Below are 13,032 nucleotides of genomic sequence, written 5' to 3' on the forward strand. Positions count from 1 at the left end.
CCCTAAAAAACAAATACGCAAAGGTCGAAGAAACCAGGATAAAGGATGGGTAACAACAGGTATTAAAGTGTCAAGTCAAACAATGAAAACATTACATGAAAATTTAAAATTGGATAACAGTGAAGCGAATAAAGCTCATTATAAAAAGTATAAGAACGTATATTCTAAAACAATTAAGCAGGCTAAAGCTAACTATTTAAAAAACATACTATCACAATCAACTAATAAAAGCAAGGATGCATGGAAGCTAATAAAGGAAAAGTACAATAGTAGCAATGCTAATAATAACATTTCTGTACGTATCAACGACAGAATAGAATCAGATAAACAGGAAGTATGTAATATATTGAATAACCATTTTGTATCAATTGGAGCTAATTTAAATGAAAAATCAACTGAACCACCACTTAATAATGATCATTTCTTGGCGAGATTGGAATATCCCTTCTTCTTACATCCTGTGAGCCCTGCTGAGGTTGTAAATGCCATCAAAATGTTAAAAAATAAGAGTTCAAGTGGAGCTGATGACATATCCAATAGATTATTGAAGGCTCAGTTCATATGCAATATGTAAACCCCTGTCTGTTATAATAAGCTCTTCTTTCCAGCAAGCTACTTTTCCATCTTTACTAAAAACTAGTTTAGTGATACCTGTATTCAAAGGAGGGGACAGTACGTCTCTTGACTGTTACCGACCAATTACACAAATTTCAAGTCTAAGTAAAGTATTTGAACTTATTTTTTTAAATAGATTATCACCGTACTTGCTCACAAATAATATTCTAACAGACAAGCAGTTCGGTTTTGTCAAGGGCCGCTCTACTGGTGAGGCATTGGCGACTTTTATATCCCATGTGGTCACGGGACTGGAGAGAAGACAGCGGACACTTGGTGTAATGATGGATCTGACTAAGGCGTTCGACTGTGTCAGTCATGACAGACTGATGGAGGGTTTGCAACGCCTAGGTTTTGCAAATGAGATACTGAGGTGGCTAGAGTCATATCTTAGGGATCGAAAACAATTTGTCAAACTCAATAACCACTGCTCGGAACTGATCGAGATTAAATTTGGAGTCCCCCAAGGGTCAGTACTTGGACCAATTTTGTTTAACCTTTACATAAATAATTTAGTGCTCACTATAAACCACGAAAATACCGTTATGTACGCCGATGATATTGCCTTAATATTTTCTAATTACAGTACAGAAGAACTCGAAATTAACAGTAACGTAGTCTTATCACAGGCCTATCAATTTTTAAATAATCTGAATTTACATCTTAATTTAAAAAAACACAATTTACAGAATTTTCAAAAAATAATCATCTTCAGCCTCCATGTGTTGAAATAAACGAAGAAAAAATAGAACACCAATTATCAGTAAAATATTTGGGACTTCAGGTGGACGATGACTTGACTTGGCGATCCCACATAAACTTTGTGTGTGCCTCTTTGTCTTCATCGTCCTTCCTGATGTCCCAGTTTGCAAAATATCGCCATGTTCAGTTATTAAAAATAATATACTTTGGTTTGGTAGAGTCACGGTTGCGGTATGGACTTCTTGTTTGGGGCTCGGCACCTCAGTACTTACTAAAAAGGGTTTTCGTTTTACAGAAACGAATTGTGCGTGTTGTGGCTGGCATATCTCGCAGAAGTTCATGCAGAAATGCATTTAAAGAGCACAGCATTTTGACCTTTCCATCTTTGTATATCTACGAGACCATTATCTATGCCAGGTTTCATTGTGCAAATGTAGTAGATGGAGCTGCTATACATGACCACAACACGCGAGCCCGAGTAGACCAGCGACAAACCCAACATCGCTCGGCTCTGGCGGGTGGACTGCCTCAAAATTCAGGGGCTAGGTTTTTTTGGAAGCTCCCTAGTCATTTAAAAAATATAACTGAAAAAACAATTTTTAAAAAACAACTAAAAGAATACCTATTAGAGGGTTGTTTTTATTCAGTTGGGGAGTTCCTAGCCTAAACTCTATTTTATTAATCATTTGTATTCTTTTATTATTTAATGTAAAATTAGTTCCTTCACAGTTTGACTTTCATACAAATATTGGCTCTAGGCTTTCTTATGGCATTACATGCTGGGGAGGGACCTACTGCTCAACTTTGTATTCCATTATAATTTTTCAAAAAAGGTTCATGAGACTAATCGTGCGTAGAGAAAAATTTGAACATACATGGCCAATTTTCTCAAACCTAAAGATTCTTCCACTGCGTCATTTATACATTTTTAAAGTACTAAAAATCTTTTACATTAGAAGCACCTCATTTTCCGTGGCTCGCCAAACAACCTATAATTTAAGAAAATATCAAGTAGTGTTTGTGCCAAAGTCTCATTTAACAGTACATCAAAAGTTTTATACTAGTGTGGCACCACGTTTGTTTAATTTAATAACTCCGAAAATAAACCAATTTACAAAACTAAATGAGTTCTTGAAAAATCTAAAAATTTGGTTGTTTGAGCAACAAAATATAGACAACTGGTTAAATGTCACAATTTAAATGGGTGTAGAATTTGTGTAGAATTCTAGTGTAGATTTTATTATTATTATCTTTTTGTTTTTGTTTTTTATTCCCTCTGTAATAATAGTTTATTTTGTTATTGTTGTACAGTTACTTTTTTGAAGGGATAAATTTAGTTGTGTAATTTAAAGCACAGAGTTATTAAACAGAGATTATTTTTTGAGTAAAATAAAAATTTTTTCCTAATACGAGTTGCGTGTCGCTGCTAGCCGATTTTTTTTGTTTTAGTTAAGTGATGGAGATCCCAATACTGGTTTTACCTATGGGGTTCCTATTTTGTCTTGTCTTAAATACAGTTTGTTTTTAAGTTATATTATCTTTTATTGAGACTGTTTTTGCATCTTAAAATGAACATGTAGTTACTTAATGTAAGAACATTTATTTTGATTTATACTATGTAAATGTATGTATGTATTTTATTATGCATGAAGATGTATATGCAAAATGTATATTCTGTGTTTTTGACAAAATAAAGAATTATTATTATTATTATATTGTATTTTTATATGTTAATTATTAATAATGTACTACTGACTTTTGTCATACATGTAATACATGTCTACGACAATAAAAAGATTGAAATTGAAACAACTTAAACCCAATTTAATATTCGGTGATTTTTTAATTATAAATCTTATAGTTTCAAAATGATACGTATATTTTTAAAGACTTAAATTTCTGCTCAATAAAACTATTTAGTCTATTTTTTTGGATCCTAATCTATTTTGTGTCTTCTTTGCAATTAAACCAGTAAATGAAAAGATTCACTTTGCTGGAATGGAAGTACAGTAGATTGAATTGAAAGATTATTTACAATATAATTTGTATAAATTTTTGACAGTAGAATAATGTCTTTCCAAAATTAAAGAGGGGTTTCTATGAGATACAAAGTGGAAAGTCTGGATCTGAACTCAAACAACTGATTTTTAATTGTAACTTGTATAGCAACAGCTTTTCCGGCAAAACGAATGAATTCATTCGAAAACTATAACAATTCAAAAATATTTTGCACCTCACATCACTATTTGAAAAAAAGTCCCTATCTGTTTAAAACAAAAGCAGCTGTTGTAGAAGTGTTTGAATCAGACTTCAAACAAATACTCCACTTTTCAACAGAACTTGGAAGTAAACACGGCTCATTAGGCTATGTTTGGAGATTTATTCCAATCACGCCGGCACTTATGAGTTGTGATGCTCATTATATTTCAGTACAATAACTCAAAATATAAATTAACTTACGTGATTTAAGTAACAGCCTTCTGCCAATTCTTCCCTCTTCTCTTCATCAGCCTGTAACATGATAGTTAAAACATAATTTTTTATTTAAGAACAATAAATTTTAGCGCCAACACTGTTAGTAATGAAATATGCCTCAGGCAAACTCTGTGCCCGGTTAGTATTTTATATAATACACAATGTTATCCAACTAAATTTTTAGTTACAGTCTTATATAGAAGCCATAACAACTAAATGGATCGTAAAAAATAAAGGAATTTGAACAGTATGTTCAAATTAAGATGTGTAGTGTAATGCCTTACCTTTACATACAAAAGAACTACAACTACCTGAGTTCAAGAAAAGAATAACTATTTTTCTAAGAATTTCTAGTAGACTACATATAATAGAAAGATGTGTTTGCTAAACCAAAGGCATTTCAGGACCACACAACCTTACTTTGAATTATTGACTCAGGACACAAAGAGCCAAAATCCGGTTTACTAGAGGGTGGAAAGGTCCTTCTTCTTGAAACAATACTGTCAATTTCTCTTCTACTGTTTTCATCATTTCTACACTCAAAGCACAAAAAATGGTGTATAAATAATGTTCCAAAGAATGATTAAATTCCAAAATAAATGTCTGTGGTCCTTTTCTGGAAGAATATAGAAATATAGTTTTTACGGAAGCTATAGAGAAAAGAAGAAAACAATAAATACAATTACTTAATGTTATATGTTAAAAAATTTTTAACTTTTATTGTTTACTTTTTCCAATTTTGGTAAGCATGGCACTTTACTAGATTCACAAAACATAACAATCCAAAGTTAAGGAAAGTTTATTACAAATAAAAATGTATTCAACTTGCACATTCAATTTTTTTTCAACTTGTACATTTACTTTTTAGAAAAAGCACATGAACAAAAAGGTGTGTAGTTCTTGCCTGTTGAAAAGCCCTAAAAATCTGGCAAAATCAAACAATTACTTAAAACACATGAGTTATAAGACGGAAAACATAAATAAGACATGTGGATAAATTAATGGTGTCGTTTTTGTATTTTACTACTATACAACATACATTGAGAAATATCAATCATGAATATTATGTTGTTTGTGGTAAACATCGACCTAACCATGTGTAGTATGATGTTAGCACTATCAGGCGGTTCACTGACATTGCGTAGCACAACGGAAAGGATATAAAAATGCATGAATAATGTTACACAATTTAGTTTTAAGAGAGTATTCATAGAATAAGGACTAATATGTATCTTAGTAGCTTGCATATTAATAGTGCAATATTGTTTAATGTAAAATATAGTATAATTATAAAATTACTATTGACACAACTTAAACCCAATTTGATTCGCTGATTTTTTAACCCTCCAAGTGATAGCGGCTCGGACCAAGCCATTAGGGACTGCGTCTGAATCGATAACGGCTCGGTCCGAGCCGTTCGTGAAAAACAACGTAAAATAATAACTAGTATCGGAATTCAGCTATATTTTATACTAAACGGTTTAGAAAGAGTTCCTTTACTTGATACTCTATGTTGTATATTTTCAAGCAGATACAAATAAACATTATATGGAACTTGTTGATGAAAAGTACATTTTTTGGCAGTTTTGATTTGTTTATGCTGGTGAAAAACATATTCAAAATCAATTTTCATGTAAATATAAACTGCAAGAGTTATACATCTTTGTGTTCAAACTTAAATTGTGAATCTTTTGCATATAATAAATTTCAAATATGTCACTATGGAAATTGTGAAAAATAGCCTCAAAAAATAAGTTTTGATGGAAAATCTTTTTTTCAAGGTCATTAGTAAATAATATAATAAAAAAAATTTTTTTGTAAGTTTTTCTTTAACATTACCATCTAGTACATATTATAGTGAATATTTTAATATATAATATGTTATATTTTAGGTATATTTGATATGTTTTATGAATTAAAACAAAAAACACTGCGCATCATCATAAAAAGGCCTATCATTGTACAGTAATATGAGTATCACTTGGAGGGTTAATTATAAATCTTATAGTTTCAAAATGATACGTATATTTTTAAAGACTTAAATTTCTGCTCAATAAAACTATTTAATCTAATTTTTTTGGATCCTAATCTATTTTGTGTCTCCTTTGCAATTAAACCAGTAAATGAAAAGATTCACTTTGCTGGAATGGAAGTACAGTAGATTGAATTGAAAGATTATTTACAATATAATTTGTATATATTTTTGACAGTAGAATAATGTCTTTCCAAAATTAAAGAGGGGTTTCTGTGGGATACAAAGTGGAAAGTCTGGATCTGAACTCAAACAACTGATTTTTAATTGTAACTTGTATAGCAGCAGCTTGTCCGGCAAAATGAATGAATTCATTCAAAAACTATAACAATTCAAAAACATTTTGCACCTCACATCACTATTTGAAAAAAAGTCTCTATCTGTTTAAAACAAAAGCAGCTGTTGTAGAAGTAGAGTTTGAGTCAGACTTCAAAAAAATACTCCACCTTTCAACAGAACTTGGAAGTAAACACGGCTCATTAGGCTATGTTTGGAGATTTATTCCAATCACGCCGGCGCTTATGAGTTGTGATACTCATTATATTTCAGTACAATAACTCAAAATATAAATTAACTTACGTGATTTAAGTAACAGCCTTCTGCCCATTTTTCCCTCTTCTCTTCATCAGTCTGTAACATGATAGTTAAACATAATTTTTTATTTAAGAACAATAAATTTTAGCGCCAACACGCATGAAGTATGCCGCTACTGTTAGTAATGAAAAATGCCTCAGGCATACTCTGTGCCCGGTTAGTATTTTATATAATACACAATGTTATCCCACTAAATTTTTAGTTACAGTCTTATATAGAAGCCATAACAACTAAATGGATCGTAAAAAATAAAGGAATTTGAACAGGTATGTTCAAATTAAGATGTGTAGTGTAATGCCTTACCTTTACATACAAAAGAACTACAACTACCTGAGTTCAAGAAAAGAATAACTATTTTTCTAAGAATTTCTAGTAGACTACATATAATAGAAAGATGTGTTTGCTAAACCAAAGGCATTTCAGGACCACACGACCTTACTTTGAATTATTGACTCAGGACACAAAGAGCCAAAATCCGGTTTACTAGAGGGTGGAAAGGTCCTTCTTCTTGAAACAATACTGTCAATTTCTCTTCTACTGTTTTCATCATTTCTACACTCAAAGCACAAAAAATGGTGTATAAATAATGTTCCAAAGAATGATTAAATTCCAAAATAAATGTCTGTGGTCCTTTTCTGGAAGAATATAGAAATATAGTTTGTACGGAAGCTACAGAGAAAATAAGAAAATAATAAATACAATTACTTAATGTTATATGTTAAAAAGATGTTAACTTTTATTGTTTACTTTTTTCAATTTTGGTAAGCATAGCACTTTACTAGATTCACAAAAAATAACAATCCAAAATTAAGGAAAGTTTATTACAAATAAAAATGTATTCAACTTGCACATTCAATTTTTTTTCAACTTGTACATTTACTTTTTAGAAAAAGCACATGAACAAAAAGGTGTGTAGTTCTTGCCTGTTGAAAAGCCCTAAAAATCTGGCAAAATCAAACAATTATTTCAAACACATGAGTTATAAGACGGAAAACATAAATAAGACATGTTGATAAATTAATGGTGTCGTTTTTGTATTTTACTACTATACAACATACATTGAGAAATATCAATCATGAATATTATGTTGTGCTTGTGGTAAACATCGACCTAACCATGTGTAGTATGATGTTAGCACTATCAGGCGGTTCACTGACATTGCGTAGCACAACGGAAAGGATATAAAAATGCATAAATAATGTTACACAATTTAGTTTTAAGAGAATATTCATAGAATAAGGACTAATATGTATCTTAGTAGCTTGCATATTAATAGTGCAATATTGTTTAATATAAAATATAGTATAATTGAAGGGCTGTAGCTTGTATAACGGGCTATAACACTATAGGACCTTTTTGCGGAGATGTTATTAACCCATTGCGGATCAACGACGTGAGGGTGACGCGGATCGAGGCTGGGGACCAAAAGCACAAATTGACGTGAACCTCACGCGGATGACGTGGTACAATGGTTGGACTCATTTGTTTTGATTCGCTTTTCGCTCGTTATAAGTCTCGGAGATTATTTATAGTCCGTTTTTCGGGTCTGGTTCCTATCTTATTCTGGTACCTGTCCCAAATACTCCCCTCGTTATCGGTCAATAACGTTTTTATTGCGACAAATTGTTTGTTCTGAGCGTACAGGTCGTGGCGTTCGATTTTCCTTTGCTCGTGTGCGTGTAGTAAATAATTGGGAGTGATAATTTACGACATCTGAATTAGTATAGACTATTATTAGAAAGTGGAAAAGTGATGAAAGTGATATCGATAGTGGTATTGTGGATAGGAGTCGATTCATCGCGTATAATTGTTTCAGTGACTACTCACACCAAAATCCAACTTCTCAAGACAAAGACAGTTCAATATTTTGTAAATATTAGATTAGTTGTTTCTTGGAATTGACAGTTTATTAGAACATTTTTTATTGTGTAAAAGTTTGATCCGTCCTACATCAGAAAGCAGCTACAACACGCCAAAAACGTAAGTAAAAAGTTTTGTACCTGTATTTTTACATTTGTTTTAGTATAAATTATTGTTATATGATCTGTATAATGTTTAATAAACATAAATAACAACATAATCAAACAAAACATGTATAATTATATACGCTGGCCTAATTAGCGAGCGCGCTAGCAGGCAGGTAGGGTGCAAACATGCGGGTGCTGGTTGTAATCCGGATTAATTCATACTCTAATGCCCGCGGCTTGAGCGCGCCGTTTACACGATCCGCAATGGAGGTTTTAAACGATTCCCCATAGTATATGCTATTTGTCCACCAAGTTTCATGGAGCATATTTCGTTTTTTTTTTTTTTTTTTTTGAGGTTGGCTAGAACAAATTTAGTCAGGGGCTTTTGAATTTTGTTAAGAGCCCTTTTTCAATAGACAGGCATTGAGTCTGGAGTTGATTGTGACAGTTTCGCATCTTGAATTTGTTTTGTTTATTCATTATACTTTAGTTAATATTAATTACTCAAAAACTGTTGTGAAATGGGATAGTAGTTCTAGTTTTAGAGACAGTTGTTCTAAAAACTTATGTGAAGAAAGGTTGCTAAAGGAAACAATTAGGTGGAAATTGAAAAGTGGAAAGACAATGAGAGGAAAAGTAAATCGAGGAACATTGGTCTTAGGTTATGAAATCTAAGAAAAGTAAAAAATTGTTGAGGGTAAGGTTTTCTAATGTAGGTCCGCAAGTGCTGTATAATAAGTGCTTTGAGAATTTGAAACTCAGATCAAAATGATATTTTCAATAGTTTTACAATGGTCAAAAACAAAGCGGCGAAGAACCTTATCTTTCTGGGATGCATGGAGCTCCAACAATCTGCGCACAAAAGGTTATGTTAATCCAAAGGTAGTGAGATGAAAATTCATGGAAATATCATATAAAGAAAAAATGGATTGATTCATGTTTGTAGATCATTTTCTACGGAAGTTTACAAAATCAGCATCAAGAGAGTAAGAGTTATTTCAAAGTAAGTTATTGCAAACGGTTCCATTCACTGATAAAAGGGGGGATACATGGTTAACCAAAGAAGAAAACTTGAAGAAGGATGTTTGGAAGTTGTGTATGGATCATTTTCAAAGCCATTCCACATCATGGAAGTCATTACACAACCGTACAAACAGACTGTATTTTGATAATCCGAGAGTCTGAGTCCCAAAATACTGTTTTCATTATTTCAAGAATATTATGAAGAGAAGTTTGGTAAACCCTTAAGAATGGTTATAAAAATATTTTACGTTTTACAGGGATACTAATTATACTGTAAGAGACCAAAAACGATGTGTGTGATTTTTGTACGGAGTGTGAAGAAATATTGAGATAGAATCCAATATCCCCTACATTCCAGATTCAAGTTGCACAAAAAGATGGCAGAAAAAATACATACTAATAAAAACAAGAAAAATTAAAAGGTTGATTGCAGACCAGAGATGATCTTCTCGTATCGATGTTTGATTTCGCACAGAATCTACTTTTGCCGTAAGATTAATGTTACAAAAACAGTTTTATAAGAGATACTGGGCTGTTTGTTTTTAACATTCATTGTCACAATGAAAACTCATCAAGGATTCTACACACTTCTTGAACATGCCTAAAAAAAGGCCCCCAAACACTGTTACTTCTTTTATTTTTAACTGTATTTCAAGACAAAGTTTAATTATCAATCCTAACATCAAAGAGATTGTTCTCTTTTTTCAGACGCAGCTGGGAGGGAAGAATAAGAAACATAAATGCTATGGTTTTGTTATTGGCTATCAAAAACACTGAAAGTCGCCTATAACACATCTGTACCTGTTAGGAGGGCACTTGTTTGGGCAATGCAACAGAAACTTTGGGATATGAAATCCAGTATTAAAAAGAAAGAAACTATTGAGAGATGAAGCCATATCTTGAAAAAATATAATACTTGTCGAGACAACCAAAGCCCTGTTGAACTGGTTCATGATGACTCAATTCTTCTCAATTGGGACAAAGCTTTGATACCTACTTTGAAAAAACACCAAAAAACGAAAGGAGATACATTTAGAATCCAAAAGTACTGATAATTAAATTAAAAGTTGTGGTTCTATGCAGTTTCTTCAAAATAAGTTCTTCAGATGTTCCTATCCATTTTTAAAATTTATGTTCACTCACTCTGAACAGTTGATCTGGAACGACTTCATCATAACCTTTAAAGGCGGGAAAACAAATTAAAAGAATTACTGATCTTTTCCCATTACTTATTGCCAAAGAATTAGAAGCTTCTACCAAGAATATTTAGTCTTCACAGAAAACCAATGATGCAATAGGAAACTCAAGTGGGAATAATGTAATGATAACATATAACGTGACGACGGACTTTGACTTATAGAAGACGATTGTGTAATGGATTGAAACCAAAGGATGTATTGAAAGATACCTAAATGTGAAGTATTTCTTTTTTATATTGGCATTTTTCATGTTGTATATTATTATTATGGAGGCCTAACCTTTGAATTGCCTTTCAAGCTAAATCGGTTTGACTTTTTTCATAATTCTTTAAAAATGTTAGAATATAGGATATTGTCAAATATGTGCTTTTATTTACCTTAATAAACAAATTAATTGAATTCTAAAAAAATATTATTATATAGTATCCATTCGAAAACAAAACTTTTGTGGAGGCCCTTCATTAATAGACAAAACTAAAAGTAAAAAAATCGTCTATTTAAAAGGCCGTATAACCATTAAGTGAAAACTTATTAAAAATAAAATATTTTTAAAACTTTATCGGCTTTTACTTTATTTTTTTATCGGCATTGTTAGTAGTTTTGGTAAAATGTGCAAAACTTTAACAGAGTGTACAGCAAAACTAAGTTTTAGAGCCATAGGACCCTTGTCTGGCTACAGCCTCAATTTATAAAAAATTACTACTGACCACAATTAAACCCAATTTAAGATTCGCTGATTTTTTAATTATAAATCTTATAGTTTCAAAATGATACGTATATTTTTAAAGACTTAAATTTCTGCTCAATAAAACTATTTAATCTAATTTTTTTGGATCCTAATCTATTTTGTGTCTCCTTTGCATTTAAACCAGTAAATGAAAAGATTCACTTTGCTGGAATGGAAGTACAGTAGATTGAATTGAAAGATTATTTACAATATAATTTGTATATATTTTTGACAGTAGAATAATGTCTTTCCAAAATTAAAGAGGGGTTTCTATGAGATACAAAGTGGAAAGTCTGGATCTGAACTCAAACAATTGATTTTTAATTGTAACTTGTATAGCAACAGCTTTTCCGGCAAAACGAATGAATTCATTCGAAAACTATAACAATTCGAAAACATTTTGCACCTCACATCACTATTTGAAAAAAAGTCCCTATCTGTTTAAAACAAAAGCAGCTGTTGTAGAAGTGTTTGAATCAGACTTCAAACAAATACTTCACTTCTCAACAGAACTTGGAAGTAAACACGGCTCATTAGGCTATGTTTGGAGATTTATTCCAATCACGCCGGTGCTTATGAGTTGTGATACTCATTATATTTCAGTACAATAACTCAAAATATAAATTAACTTACGTGATTTAAGTAACAGCCTTCTGCCAATTTTTCCCTCTTCTCTTCATCAGTCTGTAACATGATAGTTAAAACATAATTTTTTATTTAAGAACAATAATTTTAGCGCCAACACGCATGAAGTATGCCGCTACTGTTAGTAATGAAAAATGCCTCAGGCAAACTCTGTGCCCGGTTAGTATTTTATATAATACACAATGTTATCCAACTAAATTTTTAGTTACAGTCTTATATAGAAACCATAACAACTAAATGGATCGTAAAAAATAAGGGAATTTGAACAGGTATGTTCAAATTAAGATGTGTAATGCCTTACCTTTACATACAAAAGACCTACAACTGCCTGAGTTCAAGAAAAGAATAACTATTTTTCTAAGAATTTCTAGTAGACTACATATAATAGAAAGATGTGTTTGCTAAACCAAAGGCATTTCAGGACCACACAACCTTACTTTGAATTATTGACTCAGGACACAAAGAGCCAAAATCCGGTTTACTAGAGGGTGGAAAGGTCCTTCTTCTTGAAACAATACTGTCAATTTCTCTTCTACTGTTTTCATCATTTCTACACTCAAAGCACAAAAAATGGTGTATAAATAATGTTCCAAAGAATGATTAAATTCCAAAATAAATGTCTGTGGTCCTTTTCTGGAAGAATATAGAAATATAGTTTGTACGGAAGCTACAGAGAAAAGAAGAAAATAATAAATACAATTACTTAATGTTATATGTTAAAAAGTTGTTAACTTTTATTGTTTACTTTTTTCAATTTTGGTAAGGATAGCACTTTACTAGATTCACAAAAAATAACAATCCAAAATTAAGGAAAGTTTATTACAAATAAAAATGTATTCAACTTGCACATTCAATTTTTTTTCAACTTGCACATTTACTTTTTAGAAAAAGCACATGAACAGAAAATTGTGTAGTTCTTGACTGTTGAAAAGCCCTAAAAATCTGGCAAAATCAAACAATTATTTCAAACACATGAGTTATAAGACGGAAAACATAAATAAGACATGTGGATAAATTAATGCTGTCGTTTTTGTATTTTACTACTATACAACA

General features: G+C 31.5%; 1 protein-coding gene across 13 annotated transcripts in view; it reads right to left on the bottom strand.

Moving 5' to 3' along the window:
• LOC124367976 (NK-tumor recognition protein-like) overlaps nucleotides 1-13,032 on the bottom strand; it is a 107,339-nt gene that overhangs the window by 59,730 nt on the left and 34,577 nt on the right. For 7 of the 13 annotated variants that reach the window (XM_046825215.1, XM_046825220.1, XM_046825221.1 and 4 more), the window contains 3 exons: nucleotides 11,968-12,018; nucleotides 6,404-6,454; nucleotides 3,778-3,828 (listed from right to left, as the gene is read on the bottom strand). In XM_046825215.1, the coding sequence (XP_046681171.1) occupies nucleotides 3,778-3,828; nucleotides 6,404-6,454; nucleotides 11,968-12,018 (153 nt within the window). The remainder of the gene's footprint in view (nucleotides 1-3,777; nucleotides 3,829-6,403; nucleotides 6,455-11,967; nucleotides 12,019-13,032) is intronic. The other 6 variants (XM_046825226.1, XM_046825224.1, XM_046825225.1 and 3 more) reach the window with 2 other exon arrangements.

The sequence above is a fragment of the Homalodisca vitripennis genome, chromosome 8 (genome assembly GCF_021130785.1).
Source record: "Homalodisca vitripennis isolate AUS2020 chromosome 8, UT_GWSS_2.1, whole genome shotgun sequence".
Classification (NCBI taxonomy): Eukaryota; Metazoa; Arthropoda; class Insecta; order Hemiptera; family Cicadellidae; genus Homalodisca; species Homalodisca vitripennis.